The sequence below is a fragment of the Epinephelus fuscoguttatus genome, linkage group LG3, assembly GCF_011397635.1.
Source record: "Epinephelus fuscoguttatus linkage group LG3, E.fuscoguttatus.final_Chr_v1".
Taxonomy (NCBI): domain Eukaryota; kingdom Metazoa; phylum Chordata; class Actinopteri; order Perciformes; family Serranidae; genus Epinephelus; species Epinephelus fuscoguttatus.
Genome location: NC_064754.1, coordinates 6301405 through 6326825, shown reverse-complemented (window position 1 = coordinate 6326825; position 25421 = coordinate 6301405). Strand labels below are relative to the sequence as shown.

The following is a 25421-nucleotide window of genomic DNA, read 5'->3' as shown; positions in this document are numbered from 1 at the left end:
GCTTCCAGAACTGTTAAAAGTTTACTACTGCCACTTCAAGTTAAATGCACGCTGTGGAAAAGTAAGCCTGTGTACGCTACCAATTCTTAAATGTGTGTATTTCAGACATTAAAAATGTAATGAGACAGCGCACCCTGCTGACACTAACACAAACACTGTCACACTAACACCCCATGGTGGTTAAAAACTAAAGACTGACACTCACCCAAAACACCTGTTGAAAGTCTACCTGAAGAACAACAGAGGAAAACATTTAAAGTCAGTGTGAGGATTTTATTGGACTGAAATAGTCAAATAACAAAAGCTTTTGAAACAAAAAAAAAACCTCTGGCATAAACTGAATAATGGACATGTCCTGCATATTAACAGTCTTTTAGTCCCATGGAAAGTCCCTGTGGACAGCTCCTATCCAAATACAATCTGATTGCAGTGCATCATACTTACATCACCCAGGATGCACTGGGCCATTCATACTCCAGAAATAAAATTATTTAAAAAGAACACAACTAAGGTAAGAGACAGAAATCACTCCATTTTCTCTTCCTTTGTCTGCTCCATGTTGTGGGAGTAGCAGCAATTGTCTCCATATGTGCATGTTCCCTGAAAGAAAAGACAGCAATAAAAACATAAATAACACTCAGAGAGCCTGATGTTAAATTACAGTCTGTAAAATAGCCAAAGGTACATTTTGGCTGCAGTGGATGAAGGCACTCCGCTTCTCTGGCTGAAAACCAACGGTGAGTGGCGACCCGCCAAAGCAGCTGATAGAGACGACTAATTCACCAGCATGTGTCTGCGGTTTCATTTCCCACCCAGGACATGAGGACTTTATATGTGTAATTAGTATTTAAGCAACCGTCTCTATCATGAATTATGTGAGACTTCTGGTGCCAACATTTCCATAAAGAACATAATGTCCTGAAATGATCCAAGGCTGCAGTGCTGTTACTGGGCTCTAATTTAAAATGCTAAACATGCTGCAAAAGTCCTGATGAATAAAAACAGTCCCTGTATCACAAGAAGCTCAATTTAAAAACAACATTTCTGACTGAACCATAAATGGATACAACATAAAGAGGGATACCAGGAACCTTTTTAAAAGTTACATCTCGCCCTGTAGAATGAGAGACAGCAGACTGAAAGTAAATTTTAATGCTTACTATAAAAGTGCGCAGACACCTATGGTAAAAAATAAAACAGTAATTAGCGGATGTTAGATGTTATCGCTCAAAGCTACGATAATCTTTCTTTCCTCACTTGGGTAAAGAACTCCACAACAAGCTGACGTTGCACACATGATCTACATACTTTAGAAAGTTATTATACCTAACGTCTTAGCAAACGGTTGCCTGTTCACACATCCAGCTTCTCTGACACCAGATAGAACTGTCAGGATTCGATTTACCCTAACCAATCACCAGAGAAAAATGTATCAGTCTTATAATATAACGTCATTTTAAAAGGTATACTATACAGGATTGTCGGTTACTTCCTGCGGAAACGCTAGCCAGGAAATTCTATTCTAGTTTGTTCTGAAAATGTTGCCATGCAACCTCGTTCTGCGGACAATAAACCAGGTGCAGACGTTACTTCTATGAAATACAGTGAGTGCTTGACGGAGCAGTGAGTGACAACAACCCCACCCACAGTTAAGAGTACAGTATGCAGTGGAAGCGCTACACGGAACTACGGTCTAGGTACCTTGTCTGAAGGGGTACTTAAGGTTCCAAAGGTACCATATTGAAAGTGACCACCAAAATCTAATCAGTTCTTCCTCGAGTCCGAGTGAATGTTCGTGCCAAATTTTAAGAAATTCCCTCAAGGCCTTCTAAAAATATCACATTCACGAGAATGAGACAGACAAGGTCACAGTGACCTTGACCTTTGCTCTATGACTACCAAAAACATATCAGTTCATCATTAAGTCCATGTGGCCATTTGTGCCAAATGTGAGGAAATTCCCTGAAGCTGTTCTTGAGATACTGCATTCACGAGAATAAGATGGATGGATGCAAGGTCACAGTGACCTTAGTCTTGCTCACCAGACCTTTCTCAAGAAAAGAAAGGTCTGGCTGGGCTGACTCTCACTTTAAGATTGGAGAAAAAAACGTCCCGGCTTTTTTTTATTTCTTTCAACCAATCACAATCATTCTGGGTGGTGCCACAGCAACGGTGCGCTTGCAAAAATATTGCCGCGGGGAAAACAGGTTTTGGTGTAACACGAGCACAAAAATATCGCCTACAGGACGCGAACCATGGCAAAAAATGGCTACATCCCCGCAAGATCAAACACCGCAAAAGTTAGTAAAGGACGTGTTGAAAACTACAACCGGAGGTGGTAGGGCGGGACTTAAGCGGGTGGCTCGTTCCGCCCAATGAGAGGCTGATCTATACAGCGAACTTCCGCCCACTCAGACTACAGTGACCTTGACCTTTCACCTATGACTACCAAAAACTAATCAGTTTATCTTTGAGTCCAAGTGGACATCTGTGCCAAACTTAAAGCGTTCTTGAGATATCATGTTCACAAGGATGGGACGCATGTACGTATGGACCTACAACCTGAAAACACAATGCTTGCAGCCGGGGCTGTCAGCGGCACAGAAGCATAAAAGCAGTGTTGATTCAACCTTCAGCCAATTCAGGAAAGCAGCTCTGAACGGTGTTTCACATTGGCATTTTCGTTTTCTTCCTGGAATGGAAGTGAGGGCTTCTGAATAATTCATTCATCATTAATGAACTTCAGTGTCATTAGACAGGTTTATCTTGCAGCACAGAAGCGATGGGATCATTTCAGGTATAAAGTCAAATCGTTCTCATGTCTTCCACTGCTCTTCCAGGAAAGAAATAACTCAGGTTGGACTTTTCCTGGAGAAAACAGCTATTCTACAAATTAAAAACTACTGGGTTGTTATTTCTAAGAACACAGCCTTTGTTACACAGGAAGAAATGTCTATCATGTTGAGCATGAGCAACCATGAATTAACAAAGAGTTCCACCTACAGAAGCTTCATCAGCAGAAAACCAAAGGCATTAAAACATCAGACGCCTCTCACTCTGACTGTCAGTCTGTGCTTGGGGACTGCAACTGTGGAACATGTTAGGATCCTACACGTCCTATTTATAAGAGGCTGAAGATATTTTCTCAGTCCAAACTGGTTTACAAAAAATGTGATTTGATCTGTGCGGCTGCCTGGAGGTGAACTGACCTGTCTGAACTTCTTGCAGGGGAAATTTTTTAGCTCAGAAGAGTCTGTGATTTGGTTCTTTCTCTTGTTCTGGCACTTCTTTCTTTTGTCCTGAAGGTCAGTGGAGATACCGCCACTGGAGGGGAGAGAGGAGAGAACGAAAGGTTAGAAATGGCTGGAGGAAGGAAAGAGGGAGAAAATGCACAAAGATAAATAAGATGAAGGTGGAAAGGAGAAAAAGGTGAGAGTAATGAGGAGATGGAGCACACAGTTTCATTCCCTAAAATAAAAACTACCTGTAGTTTAAGTGAGTACTTCAGGGTAGGGGTGGGCAATATGGCCCTAAAATAATATCACGATATTTCAGGGTATTTTTGCGATAACAATATTGTTGAAGATATGACATATTAGTAAAAAAAATATTTTATTATTAATTTAAAAAAACAGATTTGCAACAAAATAAGTGATATAGTTTTACAGTTTGCTTTTAGATATTCAGTAAAATTAATTTAAGTTTGTGAACAACAACAGTAACTCAGAGTGAGATTCAGATTCTGTATACAATATTAATAGTTCAACAAGATAAAATCTACCACTAATTACACATTTAAACAGCTCCCAAATACAAAAAACCTGTGACAGGCTGTTATGATACCACAACTATCACACATTCACATATATGGAGATCTTTGGCAAGTGGCGAGCGGCACGTAGGTTTACATTTCCAAAGGGTTATGACAAAATCACTTGATGACACCGACTCCTGTGTGTGAGTTCCTTCTGAGCGGTAAGTCACTAAAAGTCTGAGAAGTGCGGGGCTGTTCATAAAACATTCAGGACGCCACAGTTTATTCCACACTACTGAAGCTGCTCCTCTTTTTGGAACCACTGCGGCATCTGTAATAATTTCTCTTTCAGCCATGCTTGTTGTTGCCGTGGGTAACAGTATGACGTCAATATGTCAACAAGTCGAAATATCGCAAGTATCACAATATGAATTATCGTGAATAAGATGATATGGCACAACTCTACGTCAGGGTGTTCGCAAGTCCACAAAAAAGGCTTTTTTCAGATTAAGTATTTGGAAATTAAGAAGTACATTTTCCTCTCCACTTCGAGGTCGACATCTAAAAATGTGATGATGTGGTGCAAAATTTTTAATGATAAATAGCTGTTTTATGCCAATGTTTATTGCTAATTATTAATAATTGTCAGACTAATTATGTTTATGAATCGGGGCTTGTAATTAGGAGACATTTCTAGAATTACAGCTGAAGTCCCGTTTTAACACGTTAAAAAATGGTGTCATATCCATGATCATCCTCAAAGCTATGGCTGCGTGTTGTGTGTTAATCTGTCAGCGTGTGTGTGTCCTGGGAGTATGGAGGGTGTGTTAGTTACCCAGCTTTGGCTCGAGCTTTGGGTCCCCAGAAGGCCTGCGGATTCTCCTGGAACCGGGTCAGGTGGAGTTTTCGGGACTGAGGGTTGGCATCCTCCCTCACGGTGAAACACGCTTCTGAGCTGCTCACCCCCACACACACACACACAGACAAACCAGCACAAACATGTTAAGTAATAACACTTTAAGGTCACACACACAATGTGTTTCTGTGAGAACGCTGAATGTAAATAAACAGTTTTTTTTTTTTTTTTACAAAGGAAATTCCACAGATAACATTAAGAGGAAGCGGCTATATTAACATCACAGGTTAGTCTTTGCATTATACGTCCTAAACACAAAAGCATAAACTCAGTAAGTATGACTGAAGGGTCACTGATTACTGGCTGCACTTCAAAGTCTAGGACGTGGTCTCACCTGGGCTCAGTGGAGAGGATCTTGAAGGCGGGGCTTGTCTCTGACAGCTTCTCCCTCTTCACAGGATTGGCCTTCTCCTGCAGCAGACGACCAAAGTGTGATTCAGGAGACTAGTTCATATAGATGGAATTAACTCTGGCTGCAGTAAATACCAGACCAATGGGTTCAGACTTATTTAAAAAAATCTACAGTAGCTGTTGTTTTGGGTAAAATCAGTAATGTTTACCCAGCACCGCATGATGTCCCAGAGAGCCGCAGGAGGAGCGTCTGTCTTGATGGCATTCTTACAGGCGTGAGAGAGAGAAACCCTGTGACCAGCGTGAAGGAGAGCAGACCTGCAGAGAGACAGAGATGTAGAATCAGACGAACCAGTGAGCAGCTAAACATGTGACAGTATATGCTGAAAGGTGAAGGTACAACAGCAGATGTCATCATTTTATCCTATGAAACATTTGGGTGAAATTTTGTGATAGTTAACAAATTAATTATTGATATATGTACAAAAACATGGTCACTGTGACCTTTGACGACCAAATTCTAGTTCCTTCTTAAGTCCAAGTGCATGTTTGTACCAAGATCGAGGAAATTCCCTCAAGACAGAAAACAGTGGATTGCCCTCTCTGGATTGGGAGAGAATACTGTCTCAAACGAGGGAGTTCAAGTATCTCTGGGTCTTGATCACAAGTGAGGGCAGAATGGAGCTTGAGATGATCAGCGGTTTGGTCTGTGGTGATGTGGGTGCTGTGCCAGACCGTCAGAAAGCGAAACTTTCAATTTACCGTTCCATCTACACCCCTCACCTTTGGTCATGAGCTCTGGGTAGTGACCGAAAGAATGAGATCGTGGATACAAGCAGCTGAAATGAGTTTCCTCCGTGGGGTGTCTGGGCTCAGCCTTAGAGATAGGGTAAGGAGCTCGGACATCTGGAGGGAGCTCGGAGTAGAGCTGCTGCTCCTTCTCGTTGAAAGGGGTCAGTTGAGGTGGTTCAGGCATCTGATCAAGATCCTCCTGGGCGCCTCCTGTTAGAGGTGCTCCAGGCACGTCCCACTGGTAGGAGGCCCCAGGGCAGATCCAGAACACACTGGAGGGATTACATATCTCATCTGGCCTTGGAACAGCTTGGGGTCCCCCAGGAGGAGCTGGAAAGCGTTGCTGGGGAAAGGGACGTCTGGGGTGCTTTGCTTGGCCTGCTGCCCCCGCGACCCGGCTTTGGATAAGCGGATGAAAATGGATGGATGGATTCCCTCAAGGTATTCTTGAGATACCTCATTCATGAGAACGAAACAAAAGCAAGGTTGCAGTGATCTTGATCTTTGACCACCAAAATCTTACCAGTTCATCCATGAGTCCAAGTAGATGCTTGTGCCAAATTTGAAGAAATTCCCTCGAGGTACTCTTGAGATATCGCATAAACAAGAATTGGACGGACGAACAAACAGCCTCCAGCCACGGCTATCGGCATAAAAAGCACAATAGTTTGATGACAACACAGTATACTCATTTATTTGTGTGTGTGTGTGTGTGTGTGTGTGTGTGTGTGTGTGTTGTGTGAGTGTGTTTACCTAAACTGGAGCTGGGATGGAGTATTGCAGTGTATTGTGCTGCTCAGATTGTCCACAGTGTAATAAAGAGGCACATCTTCCAACTCCTGAAACAAACAGCATATCAGAGGTGATAATGTGTTAGTCCTCGTAGTCAGGAAGACATATCAGACTTTTTTTTAATGTTTTTTTTTTTTTTTTACATAGGTTACAAATTACCTGATGCAACTAACCGCACTCACATGACAATACTAAGAGATGAAAACATAATGAGAGTGTGTATAAAAAGGGAAATCAATACCTCAGTCACCATGCTGAGCATGCCCTCAATGCGTTTAGACGTCCCAAAACGGGACGGGTTCCCGGACACAGAAGACAAAACCTTCTGGACAAATGCCAAGTCGTGGATAGGCTCTGCCCACATCGGACCACCCATCTGCAGAGAGGACAGACACAGGCGTCAGATGGTGTAGTGTACGTGTTTGCACAGTAATAACTAGCAACAAACAGAGAGGTTTTCACACAGCTGACACCTGGTAATCAAGAGCATCATGTGTAAAAATATGAACATAAACATGTTTCCCAAATGTGTTACTCTGTGTGAGTGTATGTGTCTCACCTGATGTCTCTGTCCACAGTGCTCACACTCTGGTCCAACTGGGGGTCCGGTGGCAGGAGAATATTTCATACTGAAATCACAGCAGATTTATCTTTATAACACACATGCTGCCAACCTGAAGCACACACAACCAAGAGATGTGTCACAGCTGTTACAACTAGAAGGGCCTGTCCCATTTTTACCCTTTCTTCCATTTGGTATTGAGTGCCTTCATTTGCGAGATAACCCTTGATAGGGGAAGTGAGAAATATAAGGGAAGAGATCTTTCCCTAAGAAATGGGACACCACTTCATGTAAATCAGTGTGGCCGACGTGCAGGCATACGTCATGCGTAGTAGTGACGCAATGAAAATGCCGGCTCCAGCGCTTGTGTTGTGACGTGTGCTGTTTATTCTTCTCCATCTGATGAATCAACGGAGGAGAAATGCTGAAAACAGGAGGCACCTACGACGTCTTCTAGTTCTGATCAATTTTGTTCGTGTAAGTTGATTCATTTAAATATTTTGACGCTGTGCTCAACCAAGTTGCTGATGAGTTTACGCTAGTTCAACCATCTGTTGTTTGTATAGCCTACATTCCGATCGTACAGGAACAAACTGTTTTCCAAAACTTGCAGAATTTGCTGACTTCGCAAGGTGTTCTGGGAAATTTCATCTTTCACCTCATTGAAAGTGTGGGTCAGGGCTTCCTTGGAATCCAGGGCGGGATTTAAGTGTTGGAAACCATTTCCACTACCTCAATTCTCTTTTGGGACACTACTAGCCTAAATGTGAACGAGCACAACCAAGTACAAGTGGGTATGTCTAGGGGAAGTGTGAGTGTTGGGACAGGCCCTGAGAGTCAAAAGCCACACTAGTGACTCTGCGAGACTGGAGCTAAATGTTCCATCAGCATGCTAACAGGCTGATTTTTAGCAGGTGTAATGTTAACCATATTCAACATCTTATTTCAGCTTGTTGACCTGGAGGTCATCCCTATGTCACCAAGGGCCTAGTCTAGCCTTGGTGAGAGATATCTTCACGATTCAAATAACAACAACAACAAAGTGAGATGGACGTTTCAAATGCAGTTTGAATGGTAAAAATCCGTTAAGCTACTGCGGAGATATCGATGTAAAGACAACAAATTTGAGGGCGTAGATTTTACAGAGTAGAACATCAGAAAGCTATAAGCTGTAGGTGGGGGATTTCAACATATTGACCCAGGCTAACATAAACGGATCATCTGACAATGGGCAAAACATGTCTGATCAATCAAAAATGACGATTTATTGATACATGTCGATTCGTAATATTTAAACAGTTTTAATACTCATTTTGTGGCGTATCGATACACTAGGCCCATTTCCACCGCAGGAACTTCAGGGTCATTTTAAAGGGCCGGGGCCGTTGGTCCGTGTCTCCACTGCAGGAACCACCCCCGAAGGACAGAGTTCTGGAAATTTTACAGGGGCTAAACAAGTCCCTGCCTCGGAGTAGGTACTCAGAACGGCCCCGAAAAACTCCTGGCTGGGGCTTGGGGTTTACTTGGTGCTGATTGGATATACTCAAGGCGGGATGTGACGTCAACAGAAGGCGACAAAATAGCCGGCATTTTTAAAACTCAGCAGCTCTCGTTCATAGCTTCCACCGCCATGTAAACGAAGAGACACGCCAGAAACCCAGCAACCTCCTCAGCTCCTTCCATGTTGATAATTGTCTTTCTTATGTCTGCTTTCTTCTTCTTCTTTGTTGTTTTTCTTTGTTTGTTTCTTTGCCGCGCAACGATTACGTCACATCCAGAGCCTGGTAACTTTACAGGAACCCTCTCCCTACTCCGCCACACAGTGGAGACATGGGGGTTGAGAGGGCCGAGCGAGAGGACGTTCCTGTAAAGTTCCTGTCCCCCAAATAGTACCAGGAACTTCTTCAGTGGAAACGGGCCTACTGGTAAGTTTATTGCAGTCATTCTGCTGCTCTCTGCTCCTAACTAAGAAAAGTTGTCGATGTTATAGCCTTGTTGTATTTATCTCTTAATAAAAAGTTTACCTCGTATGCCGTCATGGTATCAAAATCAACATTTTCCAAGACACGGTATAAAAGTTAGAAATTCCAGTATCATGACAACACTACCCGAGAACATAAAACACACTTAATGTTATAATATTAGGAAGATATTGAGCTGGGGAACAAATGACTTTGCTTAGACGTTTGCTACACACACCATGTATAGCTAAGATTCTGGGGATGTAAATAGTTTTGAGTGTTTTTGATTAAATCCAAAATACTGAAGTAATTGAGATTTTGTCCTGATGATGGCGCTAGAGGAAAATTTACTGGATTACAAAAGGTGATTACAATTCATCCTGAGGGCAACATGAATGTGTATATAAAATGGTAATCCATTCAATAGTTACTGAGACATTTGAATGTGAATCAAAGCAGTGGACCAGCAGGCACTACAGCCGAACTTTTACATTCAGCAGTGAACAGTATCCACAGCTGATTTCTATTTGGCTGGACAAGACGAAACTACAGCTTATCCATTCGTAATGAAGTTACTTCACTCCAGTCACACTTTGATTTACACTGCCTGTGTGACGGTGGAGCAAAACACAAGTTAAAGAAAGAGGCAGCCCTCACATTTTGATTCAGAGAAACAAGTCTCGATATTTTCCTGTAACATTTTAGATGTGATGTCTCAACCATCTGCCAAAAGGCCAAGAGTGTGAAAGTTCTCATTTGAAGCAGAGGTGAGTCTGCTGACGGTTTTCATTTCGCATATGAAACAGCAGAAAGATTCAGTTGTACAGCGTCTTACTGTTTTCCATTGCTTGTTCTCCTGCCCATTCTCTGTAAATGGAAAGACCCACAGCCGACACAGTTGTACACCAGAGCCTGTTTACTGCAACACAAGACAGGGAGAACTGAATGTGAAATTTAAATACAGTGTTATGATACAGGCACGTCAACAGTACATCCTGTTTGTAAACTGTAGTTACACTATTCCTCTTGCTTCATATTCTCATGTCTCCTCACAATTCACCACAATAATCAACATGACATTGTTTACATTCCCATATTTTTTTATATTTTACATTTTCTTTATCTCACTGAGTTCTGCTGCTGCCACTGCCACTGTTTTTAGTATTTGGTGCTGCAGTGACCCAGTTTCAGGATCTCTCAACTTTCAACATATATCCTTTGTTAGAAGACAGTACAGTGTGTGTGTGTGTGTGTGTGTGTGTGTGTGTGTGTGTGTGTGTGTGTGTGTGTGAGCACCTGGCTGAGTTCTTGACTTTGGCCTGCCCTGTGAAGACACGTACAAAGACCCTGATGTAGAAGTCAACACTGACGGACAGCAGGGGCTGGATGTATCGCTGGTACACCCCCGCCCTCTGGTCCAAACTGTGGAGGATGATACGAAGAGCCTGCGGGGGGGGGAGCACACACATTCCTTTTTTGAATGATGTGAAACGCTGGAGAAATGTCTGATTTTTCTTGCACAATTTACAGAGTGAAATAAACTGAAGACAGTAATCTGTGTGTGAAGCTAAAACTCCACTGGTCTCTACTGAAGTCCGCCCTCTTGTCCTGAAACTTGACTTAACAAATTATTCTCAAAATGACTCATTGATGTCAGAGGTCAGGGGAGAACGGCCAGACTGGTTCATGATAGAAAGGCAACAGTAACTCAAATCAACCAACCAAGGTGTGCAGAAGACCATCTCTGAAGCAACAACACCTTGTCCAACCTTGAAGCAGATGGGCTACAGCAGCAGAAGACCACACCAGGTGCCACTCCTGTCAGCTAACAACAGGAAACTGAGGCTACAGTTCACACAGGCTCACCAAAACTGGACAATAGAAGATTGGAAAAACCACATTCAGATGGAAGCATGGATCCATCCTGCCTTGTATCAGTGGTTCAGGCTGCTGCTGGTGGTGTAATGGTGTGGGGGAGATTTTCTTAGCACCAACTGAGCATGGTTTAAACACCACAGCCTACCTGAGTATTGTTGCTGACCGTGTCCATCCCTTTATGACCACAGTGCACCCATCTTCTGATGGCTACTTCCAGCAGGATAACGCACCATGTCACAAAGCTCACATCATCCCAAACATGACAATGAGTTCACTGTACTCCAGTGGCCTCCACAGTCACCAGATCTCAGTCCAATAGAGCACCTTTGGGATGTGCTGGAACGGGAGATTCTCATCATGGATGTGCAGCTGACAAATCTGCAGCAACTGTGTGATGTCATCATGTCAATATGGACCAGAATCTGAGGAATATTCGTGTTGAATCTATGACACCAAGAATGAAGGCAGTTCTGACAGCAAAGGGGGTCCAACCCAGTACTAGCAAGGTGTACCTAATAAAGTGGTCATTGAGTGTACCTAGTTATCACCAACAACTTCAGCATTCACTAACATTAAAGCTATAGTGTGTAACTTCTACAGGTCCGTAAATGTCTGTTTCACCCAAGCCACTACTAGAGGAGATAACACAATGTTGATTAAGCCGATCGGCTCCTAACATCTCGCGGTATTTTTCAATATATATCATTTTTAGTATGCGTGTAGACCGGCGACATTCCCGCGCTGGTGCACAGGAAATGCTTCCTCATAACAAGAAGGGAGGGGGAGGACGAGCGGAGAGTGTCACAGCAAGAAATAGAGTGCAGGCAGAACGTGAAAGTAACATGGCGGAGAAGCTGCCCAGACGCGGTTCAGAAGTGGATCCTACCACAAAGAAAAAGCCTGGACGTTCGGCTGAAGGTCTATTAGCAAAGAAGGAAAGTGACCGACGGAGAAGGCAAACAAGGATTTGTATTGGCGTCGCTTTTCCTCGGTGGAGAGCCCTGAAGGAAGAAACTGGGCTGAGGGCAGACACGGATGTTGCCTTGCTGCTGTTGGATCAGTAAGTGACTTGGTTTATAATTATATTATGAGTAGTATGTGTTGCTGTTACATGTACTGGACCTAGTAGCCTACTTTATTATTTTCTTGGAAATGGTGCTATGAATGTAATGTAATGTTAGCAGCCTGGTGTTCGGCACGTTGTGTAGCATTGTGTACACGGTGTGCAGCATTGTGTACACGGTGTGTAGCGAGTGTTACTCTGTGTACACAGTGTGTGGCGAGTGTTACTCTGTGTACATGGAAGTGCCGCCGGCTTATTAGTTGTAATAACGCAGTATCCGCTGGGAGGCGACAGAAGTTACGCACTATAGCTTTAAACTATTATTTGTTGAGCAAACACATGCAGAACTTTTTAAACACTTTGCAGGGAGTAAAGACACAAGAAGGAACAGCCACAGTGAGCTGGAGCTGAAGAGCTGCAGGCGACAGGCTTCACACCTCCAACTCCTCAGCAAGGTGAATAACTCAACTCTGCCCTGCTGCTGTGTAAGAAACTGCTTGCACCATAAGGAGCATGAAATCAGACTGCAGTTGCTCATGGCACGGTATAAAAAGGGCAATTATTGACTGACTTGTTTATTAAAACAACATAAGTTTGTTTGGCTGCTCTGTAAACAAAAACATCAGTTCTTCTTCTGTTGTATATCGAGAAAAAGTAGCTGTACAATGAGCATTTGCAGCTCCCAGAACTCTGGCACCTGTAGTAATAAACCAGCCATGCTGTGTTACCAAGTGTCACCAACTCAACTAGGACTGAAATTTTAAGGATTATAACATTAAAGACGCCCGGAGCTGCAAAATGTCATCAGTGTAAAGGGTTTTTCCTCTCTTATTCTAGTTTACTGAATAAAAAGTCTCCCAGTAAGTATAAGAAACACTAGCAAACACACACACACACACACAGAAATCTCTGTTCGCCGACTTGTAGCCTCAGGCTAGAATCCGTGACAAAATTTATTGTGTTTGTGTCAGACCCACACACACACACTGTACACAGTGCTTCACAAAGAATCAAGACATTATCGATGCAAACATGGTGACGTGTCTGTGCATGTACGTGCATGCTGTGTGTGTGTGTGTGTGTGTGTGTGTGTGTGTGTATGTGTGTGCTCACCATCTCATGACAGTACTTGGCTTTGATGGAGACTGAGCCGTATTTGCTGTAGCAGGTCTCTCCGCTGTTTCCTGCCATCACCGCCATGTCTGTACATGTTACACACAACAGACCTGAGAGAGAAACAAAGAGACAGTGAGTCAGCGAAGGTGAGAAAAATAAGAGACTACCTTTAAAACATGCATTACATACAGTACAGTATCTGTGTGTTTAAGGCTTCAGGTTGGCCCACATGGGTGGAGATGTTCAAATCAAGGCCGTTGTGATGGTGTCACACTGGCTGTTAAGTGTAAACATCAGTCATTGTACTGTCCCATAAAGCAAACTCATCCTGAAACTCAAATGGGATAAAACCAAACAAACAGTATCTGACCTACTTCTGATCCAACTGTCAACATGATTTAAGGCCATTTTATGAAATGTGTGTAAAAAATAAAATGTGATTTGAGTGCACCTCTTTCACTGAGTGAACTCACATAAATACAGTTCATGAATGTCACCAAACTCAATAAGAAAAATGGTGAATAAAAAAGCCTTTCAGAAATGGACTGGTATTGAGCAAAGTAATACTGTTTGAAATGACAGTTAACTGTAGCCATGTCTCGTCTGAAGAAGAAAAGCAAAGCAGTTGATCACTTTTTAAAACCAATCAGCCCTTACTGAAGTAAAATCTTACATTCATTCATCCGTAGCCCCTTATCCTGTTAAAGGTTGCATGGTCGCCTTAGCATATCCCTGCTGACACTGGGTGAGGGGCGGGGTACACCCTGGACAGGTCAGCAGTGGGCCAAAAAGATCCACGGCTCAAGTCCCCTCTTATTTCTGCTACATGTGTTTTTTCATCACACAGCAGGGCAGGCAGAAGAAGTTTACCCGTTGGAGGTGAGCTGTTTGCATAGGTGCAGTAAGAGCCAGTTGTCTGCAGCTCTTCATCAACATCTCACTGTGGCTGTTTGTGATTTTACTCTTCCTCTCTGCCGTATTATTAGACTTGCCTTTATTGACAAAAACCCGCTAACAATGTTCCACTAATTCAGTGATAAACACATTTCATTTCCTGTAGAGTTCTTCACAATAAAAGTCGCTTGTTATTTTCCTGTGTAAAAACAAAGCAAAATAAGGAAATATTGAGTTTTTGAGCAGCAACTTCACACAACTTCTTTTTTTCTTTTTTTTTTTTAAAGATATTTTTTCGGGCATTTCTAAGCCTTTAATCAACAGGACAGATGAGTGCGAAGAGGGGAGAGAGAGAGGGAGCGACACGCAGCAAAGGGCCACAGGCTGGAGCCGAACCCGGGCCGCTGCGGCAACAGCCCTGCACATGGGGCGCCTGCTCTACCACTAAGCCACCGACGCCCCCTTCAGACAACTTCTAATGCGGCTGATAGTGAACATGTAACAGTAAAACAAAGCAGATATCTGAGGTAAAAACAGGATGCAGGAGAGAAACTAAACTCCAAACCACAGAGATTCAGTTAGAAGCTACGAAAGCACTGAAAATATATCAATATATCGTACATAGTCTTTATATCGCCCAGCCTTAGTCGCCAGACTATCACAGGGCTGACACATAGAGAAAGACAACCATTCACACTCACATTCACACCTACGGACAATTTAGAGTCACCAGTTAACCTGCATGTCTTTGGATTGTGGGAGGAAGCTGGAGCACCTGGAGGAAACCCACGCCGGCTCCTCACAGACGGGCCCCAGTTGGCCGGCAGGAAGCTGCATTGTTTCTGATGGAACACTTTCCAGTTCCTCTCCTGGCATAGATTAACTCATCTCTGTTTATCAAACATATTTCTAAGTTTTTCCCCATGACCAAAATCCCTTCATGCCTTATAAAGGCTTAGATGTTACTCTAAACTTTTGCCTTATTTAGTATGCACAGATCTATGACTATGCAAATTAGTCCTCGCTTCTATCTCCACCTACCCTTCAGCCGCTCGCCTGCAGCTCGAGCGCAGCTGCTCACCTTCGACTCTGCTCTTCAAACACACAAACTTCTACTTATAATCAGTAATAGATACCATGAGCCTTAAGCTTAACTACGTTATCAGACAGCTAATTATCTTTTGCCAATCTTAGACAAACCTTGTTCCCGATCACCAGCTCTGACAAGTTGAAGTGAAAGTGAAACTTAGCTTGCAAAATACAAATACGAATTTACCAAACCCCAGGGCCAGCACCTGGCAGTGAAACCAATTTCACCTAGTGGCCAAGTGTGAAATGACAGCATCTGGGTCGGTCACATGATGCCATGGGGCCCAAAAAGCATTTTTTCCATTGCCTTAAATGGTGAAAGAGATGTCTGTAAATGAGTGAACTTTTTTTAATGTCACAACCCCCATGAAATGACACTATCTGGATTTGATCCATTTGGTCCAATAACATTCTGAAAGTCTAGAAGAGTCATATGACTAAATAAATTTTTATCCCTATTCAAGTTAGCGGAGGGCTAAACTGAATGTTAGTCGCTCAGCTGCCATAAGTCCATAAGCCACACAGTGCTGAAGATCCGGGTAATTTCATACTGTGGAAACTGAGCTTTTTTTGGCTTCATGCGCTGCTGAGCAACTTTCATAGGAATGTACAAGGTCCTCCTCCATCTTTGTGTCCAGTTCCTTTATAAATCCATGGTATTTACACCTGGCTTCTGCCTTGATACCCCTCCTTTTGCCGTAGCATTATGCTAATGATATGGAAAGTTCAGCCTGCAAGTTGATGGGATTGGTTCTTTAGGTTTGTGATGTAACAAACCCTGGAAGTCAGAATCCGTGTTTTTGAGACTGTCATTGGTACATTGCAGTTCCAGAAATGCAGCCGATACATTCTTTTAATTTCAATCTTGATTTATCTTTTAGCAAATGAAAAACACAATATGGAAATGTTGAAAAGGTTAACAACTTGATTTTCAGCGGAGGCAGTCTTTAATTTGGGCAAACAAGAAGCGTCTCCAGGACACTAAATAGGAACACAATGTTCTTCTGCCAGGAACACACTAGACGTTTTTTTAAAATCCTGACTGTAAAAAGCGCTGTTTGTCACATTATCATCAGACTTTTACCAATTAAAGTCGCAGACAATCATACTGTTAATTGGAGTAGAGCAATAATCCACAAATTTACCCGAGCAGACCCAGAGACAGAGGGATGAAAAGAATAAAAGATGGTCAATTATTGACAGAGCAAATGACCCACCTCCCTCACTGACGGCCTGCACAGCAGCATCCAGGAAGGAAGCAGGGCTTCCGTAGGGATCCAGATCAATGACATCATAACGCTCTTTCTTCCCTCGCATCTCATACATCAGCATACTGGAGAAAAATAAAAAGGGAGAGGAGTGAGAAGAAATATTAGACAAATCCACATGACCATTGAAAGAACTGTTAGATGCTGTGAATGGAGAAAAGAGACGAGTACAAATACAATGAGTCAAGGCCACTTAAAAAAGGGGGACAGATTAGTTCAGAGAAGAAAGAGGAGAAAGGACTGAAGATGATGGAAGAGGAGAGGCATGAAGACAAGCAGGCCAAACAGAAAAGAGGAGAGTGGCATGGATGAAAGAAAAGAGACAGAAGAGTTCATAAAAGGAGAAAAGCAAAGATACATGATTGAAGAAGATGAGAGCAGGAGCAGAGGATGATTGAACAAGAGGTTAAAGGTGAAGACTGGAGAAGAATGAAGACTGGAGAAGCACTGGATAAATACAAGAGGAGTAGCAAACAGACAGCAGATAAATAACAGGTCTGCAGCAAACTAACATTTCCCTGAATGTGCTGAGTAATCGTACCTGGCGTCCTTGCAGCTGGCCTGGAGCAGGTGGCTCACTCCGTTGTACTGGGCATTCCTGGCGATCAGCGCCGCGGCCTTGGTGGAGAAGTCGTTGGCGGTGACACTCTGAAGGCCCGGGACTTCCAGAGCGAAACGCACCGAGCGCAAACCGGACGCCGCCAGACCCTCCAGCACACGGAGACCACGCTGGAATGAAAGGGAAACAGTCTAAAAGCTGCAAGAACTGATTCTTGTGTCGGTGTGAGACACTGAAACAGCTTGGTGTCAAGTGTTAGCCGCTGCTGCTGTGTTAGCTTGTGCTAACTGCGCAGAGAAAGCAGGAGGAGAGCAGCTCACCTTTAGCACTGCTTCAACTAGCAGCAACAGCTGATGGTCGACAACCAGCCATCAGCCCTGCACCATCACAAATGGATCCTAATTCTGTGGAAATTACTGAATGCTCATAACAGGCTCCGAATCCGAGACAGCATTGCAACTGTTTTTTCAATTTTCACTTGCCCCCGCAACTTCACATCCTACGAAACCCTGAGGGGACTAACTATTGCTCCGAATATGACAATACTGCAAACTTGATATGGGTCATGTTAACCGCATAGTTTGTTTGGATATTCGGCAGGGCTTTAGGCTTCATAGCAAATGTAGCGTTTCCTCATCAAGATGTGGGGTATACCGATATAATTCAGGTTTTAGGATCATTCTTTGGACATGCTGAATACAGCACACTAGGAAAATGCGTCTCAATAGGGGATTTTACTGCAGGTTGTGAGACATAGCCTCCTGCCTGTTAACAGTCGGCTCTGTGTGTTGTACAAAAACCAACTGGTCAATAGTTTGCAGAGTTGGGGTATAGATTCCTGTCCAAAAAGCACAGTCATAACACGGCTGCATGTAAACGCAGTCAATGACAAATTCACACCTTAAAGTACCATAAAGTTAGCGACATGGCAAACAGTTACACATCCAGCAGACATGGAGCAACATTAGCGTTCTTTAAGGGTCGTGTTTGTGTCCACCCGATGAATACAAGTCCAATATTTAGTCTCCATTTAGCTCTGTTCTAGTCTCTACTAACTCCTCAGAAATATCTGGCTCTTTAGCCACTATGTTCCCCCACTACGAGTCAATACCTTTGTCAGTCTGCCATTTGGTCTTGAATGATAACGTATGATGGGTTTATTAGAGCTTTATCACTGAAAACTGCTGCCTGCTTCATCTGGAAACGATGCTGAGGGGAGTAGCGAGGGTGAACCAAAACAGTTACTTTGTGGGAAGTAAAACCAAGATATTGAGCTATCACTTTATTATGAAAATATTGATTATTGCAGCTATAGAGCAACAGTAACGCAGGGCTAAATCCAAAGTGTTGTAACAGGGATGTAACTGAGAACTTTCCTTACTCTTGTAGTTCAGAACCTTTTTACACCTCATCACTGGCTGCATGTTTTTAGCTTTGACTAGAACTGGTGATTTAAAAAGCATCTGACAAATCGACAATCACATTTACAGCAGCCGAACATCTTTGTACCACAAGTAAACAACAGGATTAAACTCTAGTCTTTACTGACATCTAATGACATTATTTCAACATAATGAAATCCTTCAAAGTTTTAAAAACTGATCTAATTACCTCTCTCTACCACTTGGGGCCACCAGAGTGTGAAATTACCTGGTGGAACATTAACATAAGTCATTTGATGGAGGCTCTTATCCAAGCTGCTTCGCGCTGGTGTCGCTGTGTATATTTTTAGAATGGGAAACCCCAGTGGGACTCCAACCACTAACCCTGACAGTGTCAGTACCTTGCTCCGAGCTACACAACCACACGCACAGCCTCAGCGCATCTGATCTGTCAGAGAAATAATGTTTTACACTTTCTGCACGGCTTTACTTTCTTTAAACTTTAGTTGTGGTCACTGTTTATGATCAGGATCCCGAGTAGAAATAAAACCTGCTACTTCTACATGACACTGTTAAATCAGTCCTACATACCTCACACTTCTCCCCCACTGTTGCAGTTACAGCTGGCTCCTCTGCTCCGTTTTTCTCCTCCGTCTGAACGTCGGCCTCATTCGTCTCCTCTGACAGAGAGACCACCACCCTCTCTTTCTCTCCTGGCACCACCACCTTCAGCCCACGCTGAGCCAGCAGATCTCTGGCAAACTCTGTGATCACAGCACATCTGGGGAGGGAAAGTGATTTCTTATATATACGCATGTACTGTACATATCATAACAGGGTAAATAACAGTGCTTACTAAATATCCATGACACCTGCTGTCATCCAAATGTAACTATATGTAAATGTACCAAATGTAATCTACTCTGGCAGTGGTCTAAAATCACAGTCACAATACGATTGTGCAGGTTCCTGTGTTTGAGAGGTAGACGAGCATGACTGGCGCACTGTGAGTGATGGAGTAAATGTGTAAAGCACTACTACGATCATGCAATTCAAATCAGGGAGGGCCGCGTCAGCCAAGTAAAATATGGCCGCAGAATCAAAAATATGACATTGAGACTGAGTGAAAATGTCTCCTCCTGCTGACAGTAAATCTTTTCCTCCACTTGGGAGTTAAGGTGTTCAGTCCTGTGTGTTGTTTTGGAGTTAGCAGAATATCTCAAAATCTACCTGATGAATGTTGATGAAACTTAATAGAAAGTTCTGGGAGGGGCAAAGAAAGAACGATCTCGTTTTCGGCCCAGATAGCGCCTCCATGTGCCTGCATTATGTCACTGTGAGGCTTGAATGTACAATTCATTCCAGTCTGGATTTCCCTGCAAAATTTGATTGCATCTCACATATAGGTGGTGCGACAACAACATAATGATTTAAACTGGCATTAAAGCTACAGCAGATAACTTTTTTTAGCCAATTATTTGACCATTTTTTTTGAAAAGTGTTATTACAACCCTGCAGAAGTACATGAGGTAGATAATCTGAGAAAAAAATCATACTCCTCTGCCTCCCCATAGTGCTCCTAATGGCGTGCAAGAATCAGGAAAACAGCCAATCAAAGCCAAGTAGTCTCTAACGCAGCTGTCAATCATGTCAGTCACTGCTCATGAGCTGCGGTCAAACTGCCAAACTAGGCTGCACTAATTAAATATGAATCAAGATTTTGTTATTACAATACCAATTTCTTGCCAACATATTTTAGTGCAGAGGCTCCCAACTGGTGCAGCCACAGGGTCCAGATTTCTCCTTAGTCATTTGTAAAGTTACTTACACATAAAAGTGTGATAACAGAATGTTAGCTGGGGAAAAGTATGAGTGACTGGTAGAATTTTAAATCCACCAGAGGAAAGATTTATCTTCCAACACTGATCTGGGTAGTCTCCAACAATCAGCATGCTACTCTTCCTCCATGTCTATTTAGGTCTGGATTCAGAGACCAATTCAGCACTTTAAGATATCTTCAATTTAGGGATGCACCGAATATTCGGTAACCGAATATATTCAGCCGAATATTGCAAAAAAAAACACATATTCGGTATTCGGTGGAATAAGTTAAAAGCAAGGCCGAATAATAGTGGCGTGTTTTGATAACGCAATGTGGCGATTCGTCCGTCACCGCACTCGCATTTGCGACTAAAAATAGTTTTGAGCGAGCAAAATAGGCTTAAATCATTCAGCATGCTGTGTGAGCAGCCTAAAGATTTCAACCAGCAGCAGAAAGGAAAGGCGAATCCCACCGGTTGTGGGTTGAACGGGGGTCACAGACACAGACAGTAATGTATTCCTGTCAATTACGGCGGCCATCGGCTTACCGGCGACGGACTACTCAGTTCCAATAATATCGTCTTCTTGGCGTGTGGACTGCCCAGTAGTACCTGAACAGCCGAGCCAGCCGAACACAGGTATGTGACGTGTCAGAGGAGAAACGAGCCGTTCACGGCCCACAAACCTTACCGCACTTTAGGGACTGTTCTTTACTTGTCAGGGGAGGAGGGTGGCTGGTTGATTCTTATTTTATTTATCTATTTTATTTTGATCCCCCCTATGTTCATCACTCATTGATGCTGTTTTTGAAGTATGAATAAGTCAATAAGTAATTTATTCCACTGAAATATCATTGATGTATTATAGAAAAGTGATTTATCTTTTTATAAATGGCAAAAGGCACATCTGCCTCATTTTTGCTGTGGTATCCTGATACTACTCAGAACCACGATGCTTTCACTGGTATCGTACCGTGGGTCCCAATTTTGGTACCGTGACAACACTAATCTGGAGGGGGTTCATCTGCAAAAACTAATGAAAAACTAAACAACGATATTCGGTATTCGGCCATGCGTTTAATATTATTATTCGGCTTCGGTTTCGGCCACAAATTTTCATTTCGGTGCATCCCTACTTCAGTTGTTGTAGAAATGTTTGCACCATTGCTCATTTCAGTACACTTGGGCCGCAACAAGCTGAGGTGACGGGTATGCCCAAAGATTCATGGTGGCAAGCAGATGTTAGCCCACTTTGAATGTACAGTATTTTGCTGGGCAAATGGAATCTCTTCTGCTTCTGTTACACTACATTAAGCATTTATTTTTAACCCTTTTTAAAATGGGTTATTCTTTAAAATAACAATTCTCTAGTTTAACAACCTTGCATGTTCTCAGAGAGCATAAAAAATGACTTTCCAATGATTTTTTGATTGTCTCTACAGTAAAAAGAAAAAACAAACACTGACGTAAACTACTGAATCATGCCAAATGACATGATTATATTCATCTTTACTGTGCTGAACCACCTCACACTGGGGTCATCTCAGGAGACTCATGACTGTGGTGCTGAGCAAGTATGTGTCCTCGGGGCAAAGGCCAAAGATGTTGATGCTTACGTCAAGTCTCTGTTAAACTCCTGGACTGGATTGTAAAACACTTCATTGGCACTGGGAAACAAGATGGCCGCCTTGCCCTCCTTGACAACCGTCTCCCCGGGTAACAGTCCTGCAGGGGACATCTTCTCCTTGTCAGCTGCTGTGTCCATTGGTGCCATGCTTGTTTCCTCTGCTGAAGATTCAGGAAGTTTGGTGGTGGGGACGTCTGAAGCAGTTTTTAGGGGCTCCATGGATCTCAGTCCCCTGCTGGCAGCAGCAGCACTGCCTAAAATCCACTGAAACGTCTGTCTGGCAGAATGGGTGCAGGAAGGACGAAGATGACAGGAAATGATGAGGGGGAACAGCCGAACTGTTTGCACCAGCATAAAGTCGTCTGGAAAAAGACAAAAGACACGTCTGAATGCGGCAAAATGTTTTGAGTTCAATTTAAATTTGTCCAGTTGTGTGCAATTAAATAAATAACCTGTATGACACAGGACTTCTGAAACATATTTCTTTGGTTATTAGAAATTTGTGAACAAGGTATATACTAAGCACATTTTCCAACTAACAAATAACTTGTCACTGCTTGTGGACAAACAGTGTAATGGCTGTCTCTGACTTACCTCAAACATTTATTTGGCATTTCTGTGCTGAAGCTTCTGGAGGTTGAGCCAACATATACCAAACACCAATATACTGAAATCAGCCAATAATATCATCCTTTGCCAGTGTATCAGCTGTGCTCTCATTTAAATAAGCTTGAAGATTTGGATCTATGTAATATAAGCCTGTATCAACAATTTCATTTACAATGACAACACAGAGGAAAGCGGCAAATCCTCACATTGAGAGGCTGGAGACAGTTAATGTTTTTTCGCTGGGATATTAACTAAATGGTTGTTAGTTCATTTTCTGTCTATTGCTGACTTGATTATAAAACTATCTATTACATATGACTTGTAGATTTCAACTTTACCACTAATATCAATGCCTTTAGCTTTGTGTCTTTCACTGCAAAAATAGTGAGTTTACAATATACACTGCCATGTATACTCTATGGCAGGGCTGCAACAAACAACACCCATTAAAATATTCCAGATCTGAAGGTGATGTCTTAAAATTGCTTGTTTTAGCCGACTAATATTACAGACTCTCCCCAATAAAACATTTAGCTTACACTGATGATGTAAGTACATTGATGTTAAGATAATGTAAGAACTTGTTTATGTATTTATTTTCAACAGGCTAGACTGTTGTAATGGTGTTTTCATGGGTCTCAGTACAAAAAAATCCATCATACAGCTGCAGCTGCAACAGTCCTCACTCACACCAAGAAAGTGGAGAACATTACACCTGACCTTGAATCAGTGCACTGGCTTCCTGTGTGTCAAAGGGGGAGATTTTAAAATCCTATTATTTGTCTAAATTGTCTCTGGCATAAATAAAAACATGTCTGATTTACTTGTATGTTACAAAGCATCCAGACCTCTCAGGTCATGTAGGATAGGTTTACCTAGTGTTACTTAGTGGAGTAAAACCAACCAAGGTGAAGCTGCTTTTAGTTTCTATCGTCCCCACCTGTGGAACAAGGAGGAGTGGGTAAAAAATAAAATAAAATCGACAAAGTACAGTATTGCGATATTTTGTGTAGCAATATCGTCTCAATACACAAATGCCAAGTATCAGTATTTTGTTATATAAATCAATAACGTTGCAAATTTGGTAGCCTACAAGAAAAAGAACAGACTGACACTCTATCTTTTTAGATAAAAACAGATGTTGACAAGGTTCTTTCTTCATTTACAGTTGAAAAAAGCTAATGAATTGCAGTTTATGTTATTGCATGACTCAGCACATTGCAAAACATCTAAAATCACATTAAATTATATTGTTGCCTAGGTATAATCCTGATAATATCATAATCAGGAGATCTTTGGTGACTCCCAGCCCCAGGAACAACAGGGTGTCTACAGGTATCAGACAGTTACATTTAATGTTTTTAGACCCGTTCAAGATGCCTTTTAACCAAATTTAGGACAGATATTTGGACGAATCATGCTTTACTTATTGAAGCATCTCAGGTAAGCATTGCAGCAATGTAGAATGTATGTGGTCTTGTGCAGAGGTAAGTGTTATGTAGGAAAATGGTTATTAGAGTGAGTTACGTCAATCTACATTTTGCCAACAGGTAAGTGCAGGTATGAAGTAAAATGACAGTATTGTAGTTTTTTTTAAAGATTTGTAACATCAGAAATGTGGACTTTTACATAGAAAGGCTTCACTCATTTTAACAAAAAGAAATATAAAAATATATAAATGAAATTAGAAATGAAATTTACAAATTCCAATTTAAGTCTATTTAATGACTTTTAAGGCCTTTCTGTTGTAACACTGAATATAAGATACTGTAAGACATTTTAAGGACCTGTGAAACCCTGAACAAGCTACCTGAATAACTGAGGTCTGCAAAAACTCTCAGCTCATTTAAATCAGAGTTTAAAACATTATTGCTTACTGAGGCTTGCCAATAAATCAAACACACAACTTGCTTATTTTACAGTTTTCAATGCAAGTTCTCGCTGATCTTTGTTTGCTTGTTCTCACATTTTTATTGTCTTTTAAATGTAGTTTTAACATTTTCTTGATGTGTTATGTTAAATGTGTTCCTATGCCTCTTTAAAGCACTCTGAATGCCTTGTATCTAAATGGTGCTGTGTAATAAACTTGTCTTGCCGTGTAAAACAGAGAAAATGAGCAATTCCTCATATTTGAGAGAGAATATTTGACATTTTTGCGTGATAAATGACTTAAATTATTTCCCTTCTGATCAGAATTACTGTGATTTTCTTCTGCTAATCGATTAGTAACATGAGTAGTGTCTGCAGTAGAGTCAAGCCAGGGATTAAAGGAGGCTAACTCGACCTGTAGCTTTAGCTGCGTGTTTTTTAATACAACAGTTAGCTAACATGTCAACACAGTGGAGTGAAACTGTTTGCTGCTCTGGCTAATGTGGTTACATGAAAACAAACTTATTAAACAACACAGAAATGACGCGTTTTGCTACTTCTTCCCAGCAAAGTTATTAGCTTGTTTGCTAGCTATGCTAAGCTAATAAACGCCCGTGACGTTACCTGTGACGCTTCCTTCCAGGCGAACACTGCTTTCCTAAATTTGTCAGGCTGTTTTATTTCAAAGGCGATGCAGGTGGTCGTGTGGTGACTGTTTCCTCGCCGGTGTAGGTTCCCAGCTTACTCTCACGTTAGCACATGGAAGCAGCCATGTTTTCAGCGTCCTTACGGAAGCCCGCGCGGCCAGTGGGGAGAAAGCGAAAGCGCTGCCCGCCCCTCCGGCGGTGGAGCCGTGTAACGTCAGGGAAGCGGTGTAATCTAAGGACAAGAGGGAGCGGGTCGATCAGTCAGCCGCAGCACACACTGCTGGCCTACTTTCCCCCGCAGTGAACATGTGAGGAGACTGGAAAACACATCAGCCCGCTTTCATGAATAATCTAATTTAATCTCACCGTGCCTGAAGTTGGTGATGCATTCAGATGAAAAGGCTAAACATAGCCTATGGATTAACCAAAATACCCCGGACCTATGATGTGAGGATAAAAACTGCCTCAGAGA

The 25421-nt window shown here is 42.4% G+C and overlaps 1 protein-coding gene across 1 annotated transcript; it reads right to left on the bottom strand.

The window, feature by feature from the left end:
• Window positions 1-258: 258 nt before the first annotated feature.
• Window positions 259-25137, bottom strand: trmt1 (tRNA methyltransferase 1). Its single transcript, XM_049571567.1, has 16 exons — window positions 24927-25137; window positions 21814-22186; window positions 18969-19158; window positions 16978-17165; window positions 16386-16501; window positions 13183-13295; window positions 10425-10573; window positions 9964-10047; window positions 7165-7234; window positions 6847-6981; window positions 6567-6652; window positions 5231-5339; window positions 5005-5081; window positions 4590-4709; window positions 3210-3324; window positions 259-600 (listed from the first exon to the last, which is right to left on the bottom strand). Exons 2-16 carry the CDS (start codon window positions 22176-22178, stop codon window positions 526-528), a joined length of 1992 nt encoding a protein of 663 aa, XP_049427524.1. The 5' UTR covers window positions 22179-22186; window positions 24927-25137; the 3' UTR covers window positions 259-525.
• Between the last annotated feature and the right edge of the window lie 284 nt (window positions 25138-25421).